A 19,744-nucleotide genomic window follows, 5' to 3' on the forward strand; every position below is an offset into this window, starting at 1 on the left:
CAGATCTCTGTATAATGAGGCTCTGAGACTGTGGCTTAGCCTTGAAATCCCTGCTCTTACAAAAGACCCTTTGGCTTCCAGAGGACTTTTACATAGAAAAAGATAAAAGGAGTATGTTCAAAACAAAGTTAATGTTTAAGAGCTCAGTTATCAAAGTAGTAATCTATGGCTAGATCATCATTGGAATGCAAAGCAAAATATTCCTTTAGATACTTCCATCTTCCCTGTACCTCTTTTTCTATGACTTGAAATTGTTTAATGCTACCTGGAGAATTGATACTTTGAAAGTTACATACGTAGCTATTTAAATAGCATCCCAAATAGAATCTATATTGTCCTTGCATTTCTCAATCCTAAATACACACAAATGTTAATCAATGCTTATAGTACTTAGCATCCTTAATCCTAATGGAAAAAGAAAATACGAAAGTAGGTTCAAGACGTACCTCAGTATTTGCAATTCATCCCCAGCAGAAAATTTAAATACATGCTTGAAGGAAGTAATGTGACTCTCATCCTAATTACTCAATCCAGCAATAAAAATATTTTGGATTATACATAAATTTAAATATAACTTTGGTGATCTGTAACTCCCTGATGTTGATTCTTTGTGCAAGAATTTTAACAAGTCTTTAAATAGGACTGTAGTTAAAAGATTTTTATTCTTGATTATTGAAGAAATCATTTATTTTTCCCCTGAAGGTAGGCATCTAGTCTCCCCTCCTCCTAGGAGAATATAATAGTCTTGATTTACTTAGAGAAATCTGGAGGAAAATATTTTAGTGATGGTTCACAATTTACTAATGGAGTTTTACAAAACAGCCTCTAGGAACAGCTAGAAATACATTGATTATATGGCTTCCCTGTGAGAAAACAGTAATTAAAATTATACCACAGATTCTATCAGGACATGTTAATATTTAATTAGGCAATAAATGAGCTTGGTACAGGTGTCCAGAGTTGTTGACAGGAGCTTTTTTAATCCATGTAGTATTGTCTCTTAGATAAATAGTTACCTCTGTGCTTTTTCCAGTGTGAAGTTACATGCCTAATTAGCAGCCATTAGTATTGCTGTGTTAGAATTATGAGATGAACTGCAATTCTCTTCTATTTTTCTTCCAGAGAAGCTCATTCTGTGGTCTTGTGTGTCTTGGCTTCTAGGTCATCCTGTAAGGAACCTCCCGATACTGATGTTGCCCTATTGCCTTCCTACAGTATTTTGTTTAGCAATTAGAAAACAATGTTATAGAAACTAACATTGAGTTTTGTCTAATGATGATGTTTGAAAAAATGATATTAATTTGGTGTCCCCATCAAGTACAAGAAGAGAATTTGTATTCTCCTTGTAAGCATGTCTCCCTTTAGTGACTCTTTCAAACTTCCTGATACAAATACATAATGTATATAATATTTAATGCAAATTCTTCCTTCTCCTTCCTGGATCTTATTTTTTTTAAGGGTTCTTCCCTATGTTGGTTCCTCCCTGATTTTCTTCGACTCACACTTCTTTAAAAGTGCCTTTTCATTCCCATTTCATGGGGCCATTCAGTAGCACTCTTCTAGAAAGAAGTCTTAAGAATTGCTGCTCCTTTATTTGGTCAATTAAGTACATTTACATCTCATCAAGTTTTGACCACTGGTTAGAGGATGATATTCCCTAACAACTGAAAATGGACTAATATTTTTAGATGTCTGTAAAATAATTAATCTGTTAAGGCAAGCTAAGTTTTTATGATCTAAATCCACTGTAGTCCCAAGGGTAAGCATTATAGACTGAAGTACTGTATTTCAGTTATTATGCATTAATTTTCCACCTTTGTGAAGGTACATAGGTCCTTAAAAGCCATGGCACAGAAATTTCGGTTTGGGATACAGATCAAAAGTTGCAATCAGTGCAGGTATTTTATTTACCCATGTACTGCTATTTTATTCCATTCTCTTCTCCTCAAATGGTTAGCATTGCATCATTTGCATTGTAGTTTTCTGTTCTTGTGACCTCTTACTGAAAATTAATTAGTGTTTTAAGGCAATTACTGAACATTTTTCTCATCAGTCAGCTAAAGCAACCATTTGTTGATTAGGTAGTTTTCTATATCAAAACACCAAGACTCAACAATTATAGAATCATTTAGGTTGGCAAAGACCCTTAGGATCATCAAATCCAACCAATAACCCCGAACTGCAAAAACAGATCCAAAAGTGAATATCTGCATACAGATACAACTTTCTTGCAAGAATTGTAAGTTCTACTTCTCTCTTCTTTGATGGGTATAGTTTTTGACCACAATACAGTTTGACAGCAGAAATTTAATCATGTCCTTCTGCTTAGACCTTTATCAGAAAGCTGATAAAATGTGTGCTCATACTGAACATTAGCAGGAAATTTTTCAAATGTCCTTCAGGGTTTTTTTTTCTTTCTCTTCTTTCCATCCCTCACTTCTCTGTCTCTCACAGAGAAACTGATATAAAGCTGATGAGAATTTGGATTTGCTTTGAAAGCATCTTTTGTTCAAAGACTAATTTTAACCTTGTGATAGAAATTGCTTTTTGTATTCTGTTGAATGTGATATCTAGTAATTGTTTGTCAAGACAAAGTGCTGTAGGAAATAATACATTTTAAAAATTATCTTTTGTAATTACAGTAAAAGTGCCCTTATATTCTAATGCCTAGAAAACAAGCAAATATGTAAAAAAAGAGAAAAAAATTAAATGCTTTAATTTTAAAGCAATGTGGCCTTCTGTTGTAAAAAGTGGGGTGTCTTGAAACCACTCAAGCAAATGTAATTGTCAGCAAAGATCAAATACTTCATTTTCTTATGAAATATACAACTCAACTAGAAAAAATTTGTAGATCTGACACAAATATTATATTTTTTATTCTATTTTTTTTTGCTTCTGCTCATAATTTGTATTGTATTTGAACCTCCTGTTTTATTGTTTTAGGAAGCTTAAGTTTATAATATTGCAACTTCTAGATGAACTGTCATGTCTGAATGAACAGAGTTTGGGGGATGGCTGTTGTTTTAAGCAAGGGCAGCAAACCATTTCTGTTTGACTTACAGTGGGGATGGGATTGTTCCACAACTATTCTCACGTAAAGAGAGCAAATTTTTTTTTTTTAATACACTGATCTAGTAAGATTATCTAAAGAGCTTGGGATTTTGCTGTCTTCATCACAAGTTATCGTACTGAAGGCCTTCTGTCTGGGAATTGCATTAGTAAGGAAGGTGTGCTGAGCAAGCAGCAATGATAACAGCTTAGGTAGAAATGAAGTTCGGTGTCTGTAAATTTTGAAGTTTCTCATGCGTTCTCATGGTTAAATCTTAAAGCACTAATGAGACAGTATAGAAAAACATCAAATATGTGGTAACTAAACCTCTTACTTGTCATTTGTCTTTCACACAATATGAGTGGTTCAGCAGTTTTTCTCCAAAGTCCTGACACGCTGCTTTTTCCCTTGAGGGGCTGCAGTTTTCTGTGCTAACTTAGTGATTTGGAAAGCCAGCTTACTTACTGAAGCTGTAGTGTTAAATTGGTTTAATAAACACAAATGCAATAGTTTAATGTTGTAAAAGCATTTATGAGGTAATGGTCTATTATTTTTAAAAAATAGTATGCATAACTCAGCTTATTCAGTCAAGAAATAAAGTAGGATATTAAGGAAGATTTACAAGCGCTGTTTGTGTTCCAGACTTCTGAAATATAAGTACAGATTTGGGCACTTTCATTTTTGCAAACACAGGACAGACATCAAAAGACAGATAAGAATATTTTTAAGGTATCCTTTTCCCCTCTGTAGCATAATAGATCTTGTATGTAAAAGCTGCAGAAGCACAATTTGTAAGTTACAGCAAGGTTCCTTTTCAAGATGTGTTCCGTACTGGTGGAGAGATCAGAACACTTATGCTTTAAATCAACAATGTGAAAAATGCTGGAAGGCTGAGGAAGTAATATATTTTTAAATTCAGTTCTAATTTTGGTGAAATAACTTAAAAATAATTATTTTACATCATATTATCATGATATACTATCTGTCTTCAAGAAAAGGAGAGCAATGAAGAGGAGAGAGAGGGCTAGATGTAGACAAAGCAATGAAAAAAAAGAGGTGTCTTTATGGTACTTTATTTCTCATACCTGGTGGTGGAGAGATTAGAGCAGTTTCTGCATGGTGGGAAGTTCTGAGATAAGTTTTTCTGTCAAGGTGGTTTTCATTTTTAAAAAATGCCTCTGTGTGCACTGAGGGGAAAAGAAGGAGAGAGTAAGGAAGCAACATGGATGAGGTTTTGTGCTCATATGGGAAGAATAAAGTCTCACTAAAAAAATGCTGAATGCAGGTGTTACAAATTCAACAGGCAGCATTGCGTGCAACATAGCAGTGGTTTGTGCACTGGAAGGTGCCTGCCAGTGGCTACATCAAACCTCCTTGGGCAGAAATCATAAGCAAATTTTCCTGCCTTTCTCCATGAGCCACTAAATCTTCCCATGTTTTGCAAAAATCCTGCTCTACTAGATCAGGTCTTCACAGTTTTAACTGTTGGAATGGTTTTGTGTTTGTAGAGGTCCTTGCTGAGCATTTATCTTCCAGTTCATCTGGAAAAAAAATCTGACTTGGGGAAATTCAGGAGAGCAAGTCAGTGCTTTGGGCCTCATGAAAGAAACCCTGCAGAGATGTAGTATGTCTCAGTTCTGATGGAGAGGAGGGGAGGAAGCAGTCAGAAAGGTTGTATAGGAACAGTGCTGTGTGCAGTGGTATTGTTGCTTCAGGTTTCACTTGCCTTTTGTGGATGGTTAAAACTCCAGAAGGGGTGATACTAGACACAGTCTGGCTAGACAGCTGAGTCACAGAAGAGGCAAATCATCACAAGACCTTGAGTGAGAGTTGGCAGGGAATTACGAGGACATAAGTCTGTGATGCCATTCGTATCTATGAGGGTGTGCAAACAGCAGTGAGCCAGATTTCCAGAATGCTTTCACTGCGATATTAGGCAGAAAAAGGCAATGTCTCCTCCATATTTTCATGTAGGTGAAATTGTAATAAAGTTCTACTGTAATTAGGGAAAACTGAATCTTGATGTTGGGGGTTTGATTAAAGCATTTAGAAAATAAGCTCTAAAAACATTTCACACACACTAGATTTTGAAGTCTATACAACCTTTTGGATATATTTTTGAAATGTTGGAGAGAAAAGCACATCATAATTTGGTTAAATAACTGCATATTTCAGCTACTGTACTTTGCTATTCAGTTAAAGAAGGTGGTGTATTGAACATAGTAAGGTAGAAACTTACGTTTGACCTGGTTTTTCACATTGCAGTTTACTGTGTACTAACTTCAGGTGTGCTGTTTTGACATACTGGACTAAAATTACCATAATAAGGTATTTATTTAGATCTCTCCTTCACAAAGAGGCCATTGCGGCTGCTTTGGTGCTCACATTGACGTTTAGTGAGCAGCAGCCCCAGGAACGTACAGATGCATACTCCACTTGGCAAGTATAACGCCCTCCTTTCCTAGAAGAAAGAAAGGTCAAATAAATTAACTTTGTTAGAAATAGTAATCTGCTCATTGTGTTTAATCTTTTTTTCTCATACTAATGAAAAGAAACTGACAATGGTCACTAATTCCTATCTGCTTTCATATGTTAAAGCTGAGAAAAGCTTAATTTGAAGTATGAAGTGACTTTCATTGACTTTGGGGGTCAATGCTGCAAGGCAAGTTCTCTGTGTCTCTCAGACTGAAGAAAGCACCTGTTATAGTATGATTAAATGTATTTTTAAAATCCAAAAATCTTATTTGAAACCTTAATTGTGCGTCAGCCATTTACATTGCAGAACAGCGGTATTTCAGGAGTGAATAGTTGTACAGTTGCTTAATATATTAATTAAAGCTACAATTAATTTATTTTCTTTCCATATCCAGAATAAAAATGCCCAGGTGTTCTCTTAAACAACTGTCATGTGAAAGGGGTGATTTTTCTCAACCCCTTTGTGTTTTGATTAGTCTGTCAGTGTCCCAGGAAAGCTGACAGCCTGGTGCCTGCCCAGTCTGTCAGTGTCCCATTACGGGGACCCTTCACTGAGCAGTCACTGGATCAGAGGGCAGCTCCACTGACATGTTCAGGGTCACACACTGACAGCATGAGAGACAGCCCTTCCTGGGGCTCCACAATTGAGTATATGACCCACTGCCAGCAGCTGCCAGTGCCCTTGAAGAACTCCCACTAACAGTTTACAGAATAGCATTCTTTATTAATGTAATAGAAGATTGTGACAGGTTAAAGTTCAAAGATGGCTGGTGATAGTATCTGGCTGCAAGATTGTATTCAAAGCAATATATGGATAAGCTCTAATTCCTAACAAAAGCTAGCTTGAGATAATCAGTGTACATAAAAGTACAGTTCTTACCCAATAGGCATCCCTACAGGTGAGAAGATGGCTCCCTTCAGCTGAAGGTGTGATGGAGTCTTCCCTATCTTCTCCCCAATTTTAACTTACTTTTATACTATTTTTTATGTTTGGGTGGAGCATGTATTGTGTGGGGGAAGTTGGGTATGTTGACTGTATTCCATCCAGGAAGTAGCAACCACATTTTCTCCCTATAATTTTCCATACTGTTATAACTGTGCCTGTAATTTTCCACTCCTCTCCATATTCCGTTTCATCCCCCTTAGCATGTACATTAACTGCAATTTTTGTAACTTTCCAGTTTTCTTTAATTTTACCCCTCTTTTCCCCACAGCAACCCTGTTATTTCAAGTGTTCATTAATGTACTGTTACCTGAAATATTTTGAAAAAAATTGGTCAGAAAAAGAATGTTTTGAGCTCTGCAAATCAATAGAAACACATTAGAACTTTGATAGGAAAAATCATACAGATTAATTCTCTTGGTTATTTTTGTTATATATCTTTTATTATATTTGCCTAGTATAGCTACATCAACTGAACAGGCATGAGGTGGCATACCTCTTGGGAGACTGCTTTTCTGCAACTGGCCTCTTAATGTGCTTTTCTCCAAATACTTTTTTTTTTTTACCCTTTTTTTTTAGTTTCTGAGGGACATGATTATGAAATAAAAAGTGAACTCAGTTAATGAAGTGCTATCTTCTTGGTTCCCTTAAAACAATAATTCTGAGAGAGAGGCGAATGGCTTGATTAATTTCTACGTGTCATTAACTTCCATGCCCTCAGATGACAATGTTAATATTCACAATGTGAATTATTTCTCTGCTGATTGGTTTAGGAGAAACACACAATGGATGTACTTATCGCATGATCTAGCACTGCGCCCAACAACCCTTTGGATGCCCTAAAACTTGAAATGCCCCTGCAGTCCCGCTTTCATTGGTCATTATAGACAGCATGGTTGCAATTTTACAACACAAAAATCTGTGGCAATTACCAATTGCAAATGTAGACAGTGTGAAGCAAAAAGAATTTCAGAATTACTAGTAAGGTAGGGACTGATATATTGATACATGCCCTTATTTAAATTTAGCTGACTAAAAGCTGCTCAGTGTCTGGACTTTATCTTTAAAATGTTGCCTCAAATCTCCCAGCCCATTAGACTTAAGTAGTTTAGAATTCAATGATCTGATTGCAGAGTTCAGAGATTATTAGCGCAAATGGGGCCTGATCAATGCCTTGGGTCGTCTTTTCAGTGTGTTAATTAATTAATCAACAGGAACAGAAATATATGTGTAATGCAAATTAACTCAGTCTCAGGTTACTAGAATACCAGAATTGGTCATACGCAGAAGAGGGGAATCCAAAAAGCAGCAGGATATTAGCGCTTTTATCTTTGTCACACCACTTTCTTTGGTGATGTCCTGAACTAGAGGTATTTGCAGGATTAGTGTGATTGTTTCTGCAGTGCTCTCCTGGAGAAATGAATAAGCTTTTGAGGCAATGAAAGAAATTCAGTAACTGAAATATTCATGATTCACGGTTGGCCCTTGATTCTATTTGTTGTCACTGTTTCTCTTCTTTTACATTAACTCCAAAACAGGTTGTTTTGCTGTAATCTAGTACTGAATACAGTTTCCTTAATCCCCAAATCCACATTGAATTTCAATATTTCAATACTTCCCCATGAAAGAGAGTAATTTTATGTGGTATTTTCTGTTATCTTTACCAATTACTTTTTCTTCTTTTTTTTTTTCTTTTTTTTTTTCCCCCCCCATGGCTTTGTTTTTTAGTGTGGAAAGATAGAAGCTTTGCTCTCCCCTAGCTCTTTGTTAAAAGTCTTCTGTCCTTGGTCTTCAGAGTACGTGAAAGTGCTGTTTTTCTCAAGGACCATACATCGTCTTCATTGAATGGGGGAGTTAGATCCTTGATTTGTTTTGGGCACTGGGGACATTCTTCAATTCCTGTATGTGGACCTCTCCTCTCATCTGCATGCAGGAATCAGACCAGCTTATCGCTCAGATCATCTCTTTGTTTAGAACCAATAAAGTTTTGAGGTTCAAACCCTGAAGTACTTCTTGTCAGGCTTCTTATGTCAGTTCTGTTGTGGCTTTTTAGGCACACAGTAATTTTTATTAACAATAAAAGGGTTGCGTGCATAGTCGGGATAAAAGGAAAATCTGGCGTTTCAGAAAAGAAAAGGAATTATCAGTGCCAGCATTTGGCCTCACAATTCCTACAAACAGGAGAAGTCAGTGTTCAATTAAAACACCAGCAGGTGGTTTGTCACAAACCCCGTGGACTGGAGCACAAGGCCTACTTCAGCTGCTCTGCCCTTATCTGCTGGTTTTGGAGACAGCAATAGCGATTGGCTAGCCACCAGGATTTCCTGTTTTAGTGAAACACAGTACCTGTGGTACTGTGTAAAATTCATTCCTAAGACCAAGGGCCATGAAGTTGGCTAAGCCCAGCCAATAGATCCTTTGCCCAACTCTTTCCTTGTTCAGCTTTCTCATAGCCGTAGCAGGAGACAAAAGATGAAGAGGTTGGTAAGGCAAGTTCCTCAAGTGTAGGTATTTCACACTCATCTCAAAGACTCAATTTTCTATTCTGTCACTTGTGTGATTTTATTCTGTATGTACATAGACAGATTCTGTGAATGATCACATAAGTTATAAATTCCATTTTGTTTCCATGAACTGTGAGTCTCCCAGTGTCTGGGGCTGTCATGTGCTAACGAGAGACAGGAGGAGTGCCAGAGTGTCAGTCATTACAGACTCTTTCCATCTAGTTTAACTCTTAACTATGAGGGGCAAATGAGGAACGAGATCTTAAATAAGGACACCATATTCTTCCCGGGAGGAGCCAAGACAAAGCAGCCAGGTGGTAATGTTTGGATTTCAAAGCCAGGAAGGATTTTTGGAAGCAGAAACAGCTTGGTCAGGAAAGATAAAGTGATGCATGGACACACCAAAGAGGTCTTGTGACACAGAGGCAGTAGGGAGGCAGTGAAGCTGCTTCTTCATTGGAAGAAACCGATGTCTGTGCTGCTGGGGAATGGGAGGAGAAAGGTCCCTGAGCACCAAAAGGGATCTCACAAAATCTCAAGGAAAATTCAGCAGTGAGGGAATGTAGGCAGAGAGATGTATGTGTATTTACTATTTCACATAGCTCTGTGTATCTCTTGCGGTCATTAAAGTGAAGAATGTCTGCTTTTGAGACAGTTTGCAAAGTCTGTGCATTCTCTGATTCAACTCTGTGGGATCCTGGAGAGAGAAGTTGTCACTCAGATGTTGACTATAACTGAGTTCTGGGAAAGAGTGTGTCAAAGCCATGTGGCTTCAGCAGAGTTGCAGGGTCTGTGCAGGGGTCTCTATAGAAGGGAGAAGAGATTGCCTGGAGACCCAAGGCAGACAGGAAAACTTCAGAGTGCTTTTGCATGGAGGCAGACAGAGGCTTGGAGAGAGGCCCACAAGAGGTATAATCTAGGCAGTAGTATCTCAGTCTTTGAATTCTTACCTATAGTAAAATGAAAGTGAGTGGAAGAACACCAAGGCTTGTGCAGAGTGAGATAACAAACGGTACCATCAGTGGCTCTAAGCATTATCTGGCAAACATGCACACAAGCGAGCCGCAAAATGGAAGTCAGACCACGCACGTGATCATGATTTGCACTAAACCCAGGAGTTTATTCCCACCAGCAGACAGGCTGTTAGCTCAGGCTTAGTGCCACGCTACAGTGGCTATGTAGCTGCTGACTGCTCTGGAGCAGGGGAGAAGGCAGCCCGTGGTTGCTTGCAGCGTGGTCAAGGTCACTGCCAGCTGCACGTGCCCACGTGCACCCTGTGCCTGAAGGACTCAGGTCGCACTGCCAGTCACCGGCTGCGTGTTTCCTCACAGGAGGTGGTGGCCAGTGTGCATGAACAGCTTTCTACGATGAAGTCAAAGCACAAGCTCCTCTGAGGCAATTTAAAAGAAGCGAAATGCTCAAGAGAATAATGTGGAGCAAACTGATGTAAATGGTTCTTCTGCATAAACTTCAATTTTTGTAATTTGTTTAGGGAGCGAGGGAAGTGCATTTTTCTGTATGGTTTTGGTTTGCATAAATTCAGAAAGTGTTCTGAATTATTTTTTTCTGAAAATATAACATAACTGTTGAGAAGGAGGTGAAGCTTTTGCAATGAAGGGAAAATATTATAATAGGAAAAATGGGCATTAATGTGGGGTCCATGTGCCAGACTTACTAGGTCTGAAAATAGATGAACTGGTGAGATTACCTTGTATGACTTTTACGTATGAAAATGGACATTTAATTATCTATCAATATAAAATATTAGTGCGTATTTACTGTATAATAATTCAACTTTATTAATTCAATTTTATAAGCAAATTAAGATTGCCTCAAATTTACATACAATGTGAAGAAAAGTCCCTTTATCCTCTGTAACTGCAGCATTTGGCAGATTCAGGAATAAATAATCTTTTGTGGCAAGGGTATGCCTTATCAAACATATGCAGATCAGTGCTAATTAATGCTAATTAAGGTTTCCTGTCTATCTAGCTGGAAAAACGTCCAAATGTTATGAAATCCAGTTAGTATGCCTATTACCCTAATTGTTTTATATGGGATGCTTCTTAATTAAAATATGTAAATTTACCTTAATTGCTATATACTAATAGAGGTTCATGTTATCTCACTAAAAATGACAAGATGGTTAGGAGGGGTACTTAAACAAATAATTCTGATACGTTTGTAAATAAATGACCTTTACTCAAAATTATTTTTAATTGGAAATTGGCAAAAGGAACATTTTGCCATCTATGTTTCTCTTTAGTTTTAAGTAATGTCAGAATTTACGGTTCTTTGTTAATATAGATCTGGTGACATCGTAGCTTAATTAGGACTACTAAACAAGTCAACATTTTGTGTGTTTAGTGTATGTTTCAAAATTGTTTGCTAACCTCACATTGACCTTCAGAAATGTCATACTTTACAATACTAATCTTTATTTTCAGTATTTTTGTGTTTTATGTTTTGATTTTTATCTCTTTTAATCATATGGTTTTACTTGTGAAGTTTGATGTATTGCTGTACTTTTGCTCGTGCCTGGGCCCTGCCTTTGCAGCAGAGAGGCTGGTGAGCTGCACCTCTCTGAGCTTCACCTGTGAGTGTAGGACATGAACTTTGATCACCTTTGGGGGCAATAGACTGAGGCCCACACAGGTTTCTACACAAGGTCTTGTATGCCCAACACAGAGGCACTATTTGAATGATATTTTGTATGGCTGTTCTTAGGTATTCCATATTGGCATTTTCTTCATGATTATCATACCATTTCACACACAGAGCAAACATTTTTCTCCCCCGGTGTAAAGAATTTAATTGGAGAATCTTCTAATTTAGGGAACTGCCCAATATTTGCAGCTTTTACTCATAATAGTAGTAGATCTTTAACATACCTGTTACGTTTTAGCTTATATTATATAATATGTATCATCAACACATGCCTCACTTTGCAAAATCCGTCTGAAAGAATTTGCTGTTTTGCAGGATATTGTGACCAATGTTTCTCCAAGGATTGTGCGTGGAACTACTTCAGGTCCTCTGTATGGCCCAGGCCAAGGCTCTTTCCTAAACATTGAACTGATCAGCGAGAAAACAGCAGCATACTGGTGTAAAAGCATTACTGAACTGAAGGCTGACTTTCCAAACCACGTAAGTGCCACTCAGTCATAAAGATGCAACATACTTACTTGGAATCTCTAGTTTACAGATCTGTGGAAACACATAGTATTTATTCAATAGAATGCAAATTGCTTTACTGACATACAGGTACATTGTTAAAAACCAGAAAAGCTCATCCAAATATTATTTATGACAGAAAATTCTGTGAAATTGCTGTTACATAGAGGACAATCATGATTTTTTAGTTAGGCTGGTGTTTAGTTTCAAATAGATATTATCAAGGAAAAGAGTTGATCCAGTGTGGATGCTTGGCAGTTCTGTTGTGAATAATTTTGTATTTAAGATCATATGTAATTTATAATAAGATTTGTTACTGTGAATTGAATTTGATCATGAAATGAATGTGTTCTTTTCATTCTTAATCCAGATGTGTAAGATGCTTATGGGATTTTTATAAGCAATTGAGTGCTCTTGGTGAAAAAACCCCAATACTTAAAGTTAACTTCACTACAAGGATAGAGTTTTGTTAGAGCTTGTTTGGCTCTGGGGAGTATCTGTCTCAAAGACAGTAATCGTGGTTGGGAGCAATGACACCAGCTAGCTGGCATAAATGGTTTTCAGCTACTGTTCTTGTGAATAAGGACAACGAGGTAGAAAGTAAAATTCTCCTCAGTCATCATCTTGAATGAATAGAACTTGAAATCCCAGAGCCTGCATGTCTTCTGTCTTGAAGTTATTACCTCCATGGTTCAGCTATAAGCAAAAATAAGTGAACATTCCTAAATATATTATGACATGAAGATAATCAAGGGTTTTTTCTTATTCCTGGTGTTTAAATGTGCACATCAGCAAGTATAAAAGTGTTTAAACATTTCATATTGATAGTAAAAGTAATGCATGTTTAATATCCTACTTCACTGTGGATGGACTGTGTTTCTCTGCTGAGATTCTTGTCATTTTATTAACTGTGACTGAGCTTCATCATAATGAAAGCATGAACCAAAAGCTAATATCCCATTCCCTGATTTTGATTTTAACATCCTTTAAGTGAAAGTCCTGGGTATTGCATGCAGGCAGACTGTTGGCCATTTCTGCTGTGGGAATGCTATCCCACTGCAGTCTTCACCAAAAATCCCTCACAACACTTTATGCTTGAGATCAAACCATTCTCTTCTGTGAGGAAAAGCACTAGCAGCATTTCAAAAGGAAGATTTGAATTTTCTGAGACCTAGCATTGTGTGTGGGATGAGGGAGTCCCACTCTTCCAGAGTTCCTGGGGTGAACATCCTCTGATCATCCCTCATTATATGTGATTTATTACTTTGAGAATGTGAATTCTGTTTCTGCACATTGACTATGGCTGCTACTGTGGCATCTTTGAGGCTGGTAACACCTGCGTGGGCATAGGGGAAGCAGCACCCAGCAGTAGACCTTGGCATTGCTTACAGGGATTTTTAAAACACGCCTGTGAACTCATCTAAGAACTGTCATATAATTATAATGGTAAATTTGTTGCTAACTGAAAACAGAATTTTGTTCACTGAGGAGAAGTCTCTTGGTGTTTATTTTGAGATATTCTATATAATTACAGCTTGCAGAATTTTCTTCACCCAATTGCTGTTCACTCCTCTAGAAAGGCTTTTTTAGCTTTGTGTGTTTTGTTAAAACCAAAACCAGTTTCTGAGAACTGTTCGCGTGAACTTAATTAACAACCAAAGAATGACATTTTCTGCTCAAATGAAGGCCAAACAGATGAGGATACAAGTGATTGCAGTAAAAAAACCTTATCTTACTAAGGCAAATTTTAAAAGCCAATCAGAACTTACACATAATTACTTTTACTGTGAAATACAAGTTAGTTAGAGTAAGATTTATGTTACAGATGAAAAGGATGCGAGCAAAATAGGCACCTCACTAGAAGATGATCCCACAACAGCATTCTATCTTGTGCCATTGGGAAGAAGCAAACCATAAAGGGCAGCTAAATTCCCCCAACAGAGGCTAGGATGTAAACTGAATTTTGCAATGGGTTATGCAAAAGAGGACCACCAGTCACAGCTCAGTGGGCAGTGTCACTTAACTGTGACATGTTGCCTCTATAAATCAGGAACTAGCATCTCCCTTGTGCTGTCTCCACCTCTGTAGTGGGTAGCCTCATTCTTTGTTTCTTCTGTCTCCTGATTCTTGCTTGTAGCTTGCAAATATTCTCTGCCTGGCAGTTTTTCCTGGTCTCCTATTAGCTTCTCCCTTCAACCCCAAATCCACTTCAAGTGGATGAGGGAAAAGCTGCCACCACCAGGAACTTGCTTCAGTTCCACTGGCAGTGAATAAAATATTGTAAGGGTCCAAGCAGAGGAAAAAGCAGAAGGTGTCTGGATTTTTTATGTTAGCTGGTGAAGTATTATCAAAAGCTGCTTACTGGGGTCACCCTACCACAGGTGTGAAATGCATAAAGTTGTCAGTTCATGACTAGGCCATAACTGGGATGCGCAGTGGTTAAAGTGCTTTAGTTAGTGGGGTAAAAGAACTAACACTAATGTCACAACAAGTCCCACTCTCATATTTTATTCACCAAGGAGATACCTGATTATGTGGTGTGTTGGTGTACTTTTCAGCCAAAATGTGGCTGGAAACATGACAGTTTATGGTATATTCAAGAAATTAATTTACCTAGGAAATACGAATTTAGCTGAGTAGAACTCACCTAATGATATGAACAGGAATGAAAACTGTGCGGGAAAAAAACAATCAGTTTTACATTAGCAAATGTCTACAAAATTTAATCATTGGGAAGTGGCTGAGAAAGTTAAAAAAAAAAAGATTAAAAGCCTGGGGGGAGAACTTACTGCTAAAATCTTATATTCACATACTTGACAATAGCTACAATCTGGCCATTATCTGTGCTGGGAACTGTGAATACTGGTGGTGGCAGTATGTCTTGGTGAGCTGGTAAAGCAAGGAGCTGTAATCTCTTCAGCGTTTGCACTGAGGAGAACAAGCTTGAGAAGAGCAAGGTTTGAAAACACTAAAATACTTCTCTGCAGAAAATGTGTACCAAGGTTTCACTTAGAGGGTGATGAACACAGTTGCTAAGTAGTCTTTCTACACCTTCCTGTAATTGGTGCCCTGTAGATGGTAATAAGGTAAGCAAATCAATTAAAAACCTCAATATGCAAATTAGTTTGGGTCTGAGTATGCGCAGGAGGTCACAGCAATACAAATAAGGGCTTTGACAGGACACTTCATAAAATAGATTGAAGGGGAAATGTCATTCCCTACCAGACTAAGAGAAGTCCATCACAAACAAGAAAATTTCTGAGAACTTTGTACCACAAGAAAGAACTGGGATCTTGGAAGAAGATGCCAAATTGAATATTTTTTTAATATTTCTATGTTAGTATACTGAAGTCTTAAAAGTAAGTTTTTGGCCTCCTAGCTCAACACAAATTAGTTTGATCTTCTTCGTGACTCTAGGGAATGTACATAGGATACCAGATTGTCAGCTGTGACACTGAATCTGTGATTCAGATAGCAGTGTCATGATGCGTTGAATTGAGAAACCTCTTCTGCTAGAAACATTAGTACTCATGGACCCCCAAACTAAGCTGAAAACTCTTGTCTTAATGTTTGTTCTGCTGCTTGCAGAATGTTGCTGACAGTCTCTCTGACAGTTACTCAGCAGAGAGCAGCTTTTCAAGGCTGAAACTGTTAAAGATGTATTTTTGTTCAACATTTTGTTCAGAATGTCCCAGGAGCACCTGTTGGGAGTAGCCATGCTAGAGAGTGTGTGAGAACAGATCTCTGGATCCCAGGCTGGTAACCAACTTCTTTGTAGCATTGTGGGGGTTTTGTTGGCTTTTGATTTTTTGGATTTGTTTGGGTTTTTTTTTAATCTCTTGGAATGGTGTAATAAGTTTTTATATTATGAATTTTTTTTCTACCACAGAAGTATGAAATAAGGCTGCTGGTTTTTGTTTGGATTTGGTGTTTGTGTGTTCTTGGTTTAAGATAAGGGGCTACAGAGGAAGAAAAATGCAGTCTTAACAGGCATATATGAGTGCATTGCTCCTATAAATAAATTTTGGTGCAGAAACATGCAATGTTGAAAAATATGAAGTTATAAGGTGAATAGAAATAGACTTGCAACAGTTATTTGGATAGTTTACATGGGGAGGTTTAATGGGTTTGCCAGTGTGATCCCTGAAGTGGTGTCCTATATTTCAATCTTATATGTTGGACCTGCTTGGGTTTTAAGAACGGGTTTTGTCTATAGACTGGGACCAGCATTTATCTGTTTATATAAACCTTTTTCCTTGCTAAGTCTGCACTAATAGTAGACCCTGTCATCTGGTTACTGAGAGGAATTGACCAGAATATCTAAAATTGCTGTAGATCTCCTTTGAGACTTAAAATTAAGGGACATTAGGTAGAAAACTTTTTAAGATACAGAGGAATCATAGACCTCACAGTTTTACTGTGAGAAGGTCAAAGTTGGATTTCTCACTAGAGGTATTAGGAATAATTTGTTTAATTTTGCAGGTATTATTATAGCTTTTGCTTTTAATGGATATTTAGAGGCCTGTGGGATGTTGTACATAGTATTTGCATTTTGCAATACCAGTCATGGACTTGCTTCGGGTTATAAAAAGTAATAGTTTTGCTCTTCCTAGGGCTAGTATAGATAGCTTTACCTTTCCATCACAGAGAAATGATACTTTCTACTCCAAATACCTACTGTATGATAAATCGCGTGCTTCTTGACAAGCTCAGTATCTACAAACTTGGACTAAAACATTTCTAAACAATCAGGTAGGGCCATGCCCATGGGGACCTCACTTGGTAGCAGTGTAGAGTCACCTGAATGGGGAGGGTATTGTGCTCTGCATTCTCAGGCTTATCAGAGGATCCTTGCTGAAAGTGCAGATGCTTCTCCACATGAACTGAAAAGGGCAGAGCACAAGGGGAGAGAACCACAAGCTGGGCTGCCTAGAAGCCTGCACACTCCCAGAAGTGCAGAACAGCTACCTGGGTTGCTTTATCTGAATTTCAGGCCCACAAATCACGTTTAAAAAGCTCCAGAAGTTGTTATTGCTGCAGCTTAAACTTCCCAAAGCCAGCCGTCATGGATGCTTGGTAGGAGGTGAAAAAACCCACGCAGCAGTTGTTAAATTCACCATATGGAAAAGATCCCTTTCACTACAGAAAACTGGAAGCAGGCCCATTCTCTTAACATCAGAGGAAATCCTAGCTGAAGAGGGAAGGTGAGGTTTGGAATAAGACACTCACACTGATTGCCTTGTCCAGGAACTAAATCACTTGGCCCTAGAGAGTGTGGAGCACAAGAACGGCCGTAACTCCTCCGTTCCAGTGACTGCTGCAGTGGGTAGAAAGGAAGACATCTCAGAGCATATGACCACATTCCCTTTTTCTCTTTGTCATTCACCACCAGAAAAAGGAAGGATGAAAAACAATAAAGAAAAACACTTCTTAGAAAAGAGAAGGAAAACAGCTGACCAGAAAGAACAGCAGACACATTGACAATGTACCTCTGCATGTTCCAGGGAAACTTCCACTCTTCCCCATCCTGAGGGTGTCCTCATTGCTCCTGATCCAGGTTCAGCTCTTTGTGAGCCAGCAGGATGCATTTTTTCCATGTTCAGTCTAAGGAGGAATTTGGCAAGAAGTCCAATTTTCACAATGAGCAGAGCAGTCTGGTAACAGAAATGTTGATGTATTGTGTCTTTGAGATCACATTTGCTTATAAGGAAGGAAATTTTTCTGGAAAGGCTCTTCCACAACACATAAAAAATGCTTAAGTCTCACATGACCTGAATATTAATAGAGATGGGTCTGAGCTAAAAAAATATGGTGGTGTAAATTTTCACTCCTTGAGGCTTAGGCGTTAGTAAAAAAATGAGAAAATAAAGGAAAATTCTCATCTATCACCAGCATGTTTTGATAGTCATGTTGGCTATAGCAGATCTGCTTCAGGCTTTAAAGTAGCAAAGAAGTGACATGGAGTCAATGTAAATCTCCTTTCTGGGAGAGATCTGGGGAACTATAGGCTTGAGATCTTTTATCCAATGCAAATTGGTAAAAGCTGTTCTAAAAATAGAGCTAGTAAAAAGAAAACAAACAAAGAGTAAAGAATCCCCTTTGTAGTATGTTATGCCTAAAAAAAAAAGTTCTTTGAGAACATCAAGAGAAACTCAGATGATAAAGTGAGTTTGGGTTTCCAGAAGTGTTTGATAGGGTCCTTCTCTGAAGAATTTGAAAGTAATTAAGTTATCATAAGATTAGAGGAAGAAACCTACATGAATAAATAACCAGTTAAACATAGGAAACAATGTTAAGGAATAAATAGTCAATTTTCACCATGGATAGAGAGCTGCAGAAAAATTCTTTAGGGATCTGTACTGTGTTCTGTGCTATTTAAAATGTTTATTAACAATCTGAAAAAGAGAGAGAATTTTAAGAATGTAAACTTTGTTGATAATAGTGTGTAATGTAGGGAGATAAAGATTAGAGCTGACATAAAAGGGTTGTGAAGAATCTTGCATTACTGAGTGACTGGCCAATGAACTGTCAGAAAAAAAAATGAAAGTAGTATGCACATGGGATAAACCAGTGATAAATTTATATGTACAGTGAGTGATAGCAAGCTAACTATACTGGGGTTACAGTAAGAGAGCACTATGAAAATCTCAGCTTAATGCTGAATAACATTGAAATAAAGCTTATCAAACACAGAATTTCTAGGAAAGGAAGAAAACACAGCAAAACCCATCACTATGCCAGCGTGTTGATTCTTTTTTTTTTTTCCCCTTCACATTTTGAATATACTGTGAGATTCACATCTTTCTGGATTGGAACCAGAAGGGTGATAGGTGGAAATGAGTGATAGGAGATTCTTCACCACATGGCTCGGCAGCTGTGGAGCTCATTCTTACAGGGCACTGCCAGTCCCAGAGGTACATACAGGTTGAGAAAAACCTACTGGAAAAGCTATTTGAAAGCATCACCTCTGACTCAGGGAATTCCTGTGCCACAGATTTCTTAAAAGCTGGGCAAGTTTTCTAGGGAAATACTACTGTGAGCTTGCCCTAGGGAGCTGCTGCTGGTGCATGTGGGAGAAAGGGGACTGAGCTGCATAACCATTCCTGTGGATTTACACTGTCAGTGCACAAAGAGGAGCTGTTAGGTTGGCACCCAGGATTAGAAGCCCTCTCTGCCTCCCAGTCCTGTCTCAGCCTTTGGACCACTGTTCCTGTATCACATTTTGACAACCTGATTAGCATGTAACGACATTACTTGAACTGAAGCTGATATATATATATTTTATTTTGTACTAGTCTGAAATGATGTGCTAAAGGGTTTGTAATTGAGATGCTGCTTTCAATTCACTAAGATTTGCTCCATTTCCAGAGGGTCACCTCAGACAATCCAGTAATACAAGAAAATCTGCTAAAAATTTACTCAATGTCTGATCATGCATGTTCAAATGACTGTGCAGTACATGTCATAATGTTTGATCCCAACTGCACAATATTCCCACTGGGGGATTTTTTATTCTAAGTTTTTAAAAAATACGGTTATTAATCTGGCAAAGAAGTGGAAATACATATTCTGGCCATCAATTTGAGGGAATTTTATTTT

At 37.9% G+C, this 19,744-nt stretch overlaps 1 protein-coding gene across 5 annotated transcripts in view; it reads left to right on the forward strand.

The window, feature by feature from the left end:
• Positions 1-19,744, forward strand: part of DPYD (dihydropyrimidine dehydrogenase) — a 353,009-nt gene that overhangs the window by 207,938 nt on the left and 125,327 nt on the right. For all 5 annotated transcript variants that reach the window (XM_042030116.1, XM_042030118.1, XM_042030120.1 and 2 more), the window contains one exon: positions 11,954-12,118. In XM_042030116.1, the coding sequence (XP_041886050.1) occupies positions 11,954-12,118 (165 nt within the window). The remainder of the gene's footprint in view (positions 1-11,953; positions 12,119-19,744) is intronic.

The sequence above is a fragment of the Corvus kubaryi genome, unplaced genomic scaffold (genome assembly GCF_017639235.1).
Source record: "Corvus kubaryi isolate FWS band 111438036 unplaced genomic scaffold, C.kubaryi_AGA036_p1.0 37334, whole genome shotgun sequence".
In the NCBI taxonomy this organism is placed as follows: Eukaryota; Metazoa; Chordata; class Aves; order Passeriformes; family Corvidae; genus Corvus; species Corvus kubaryi.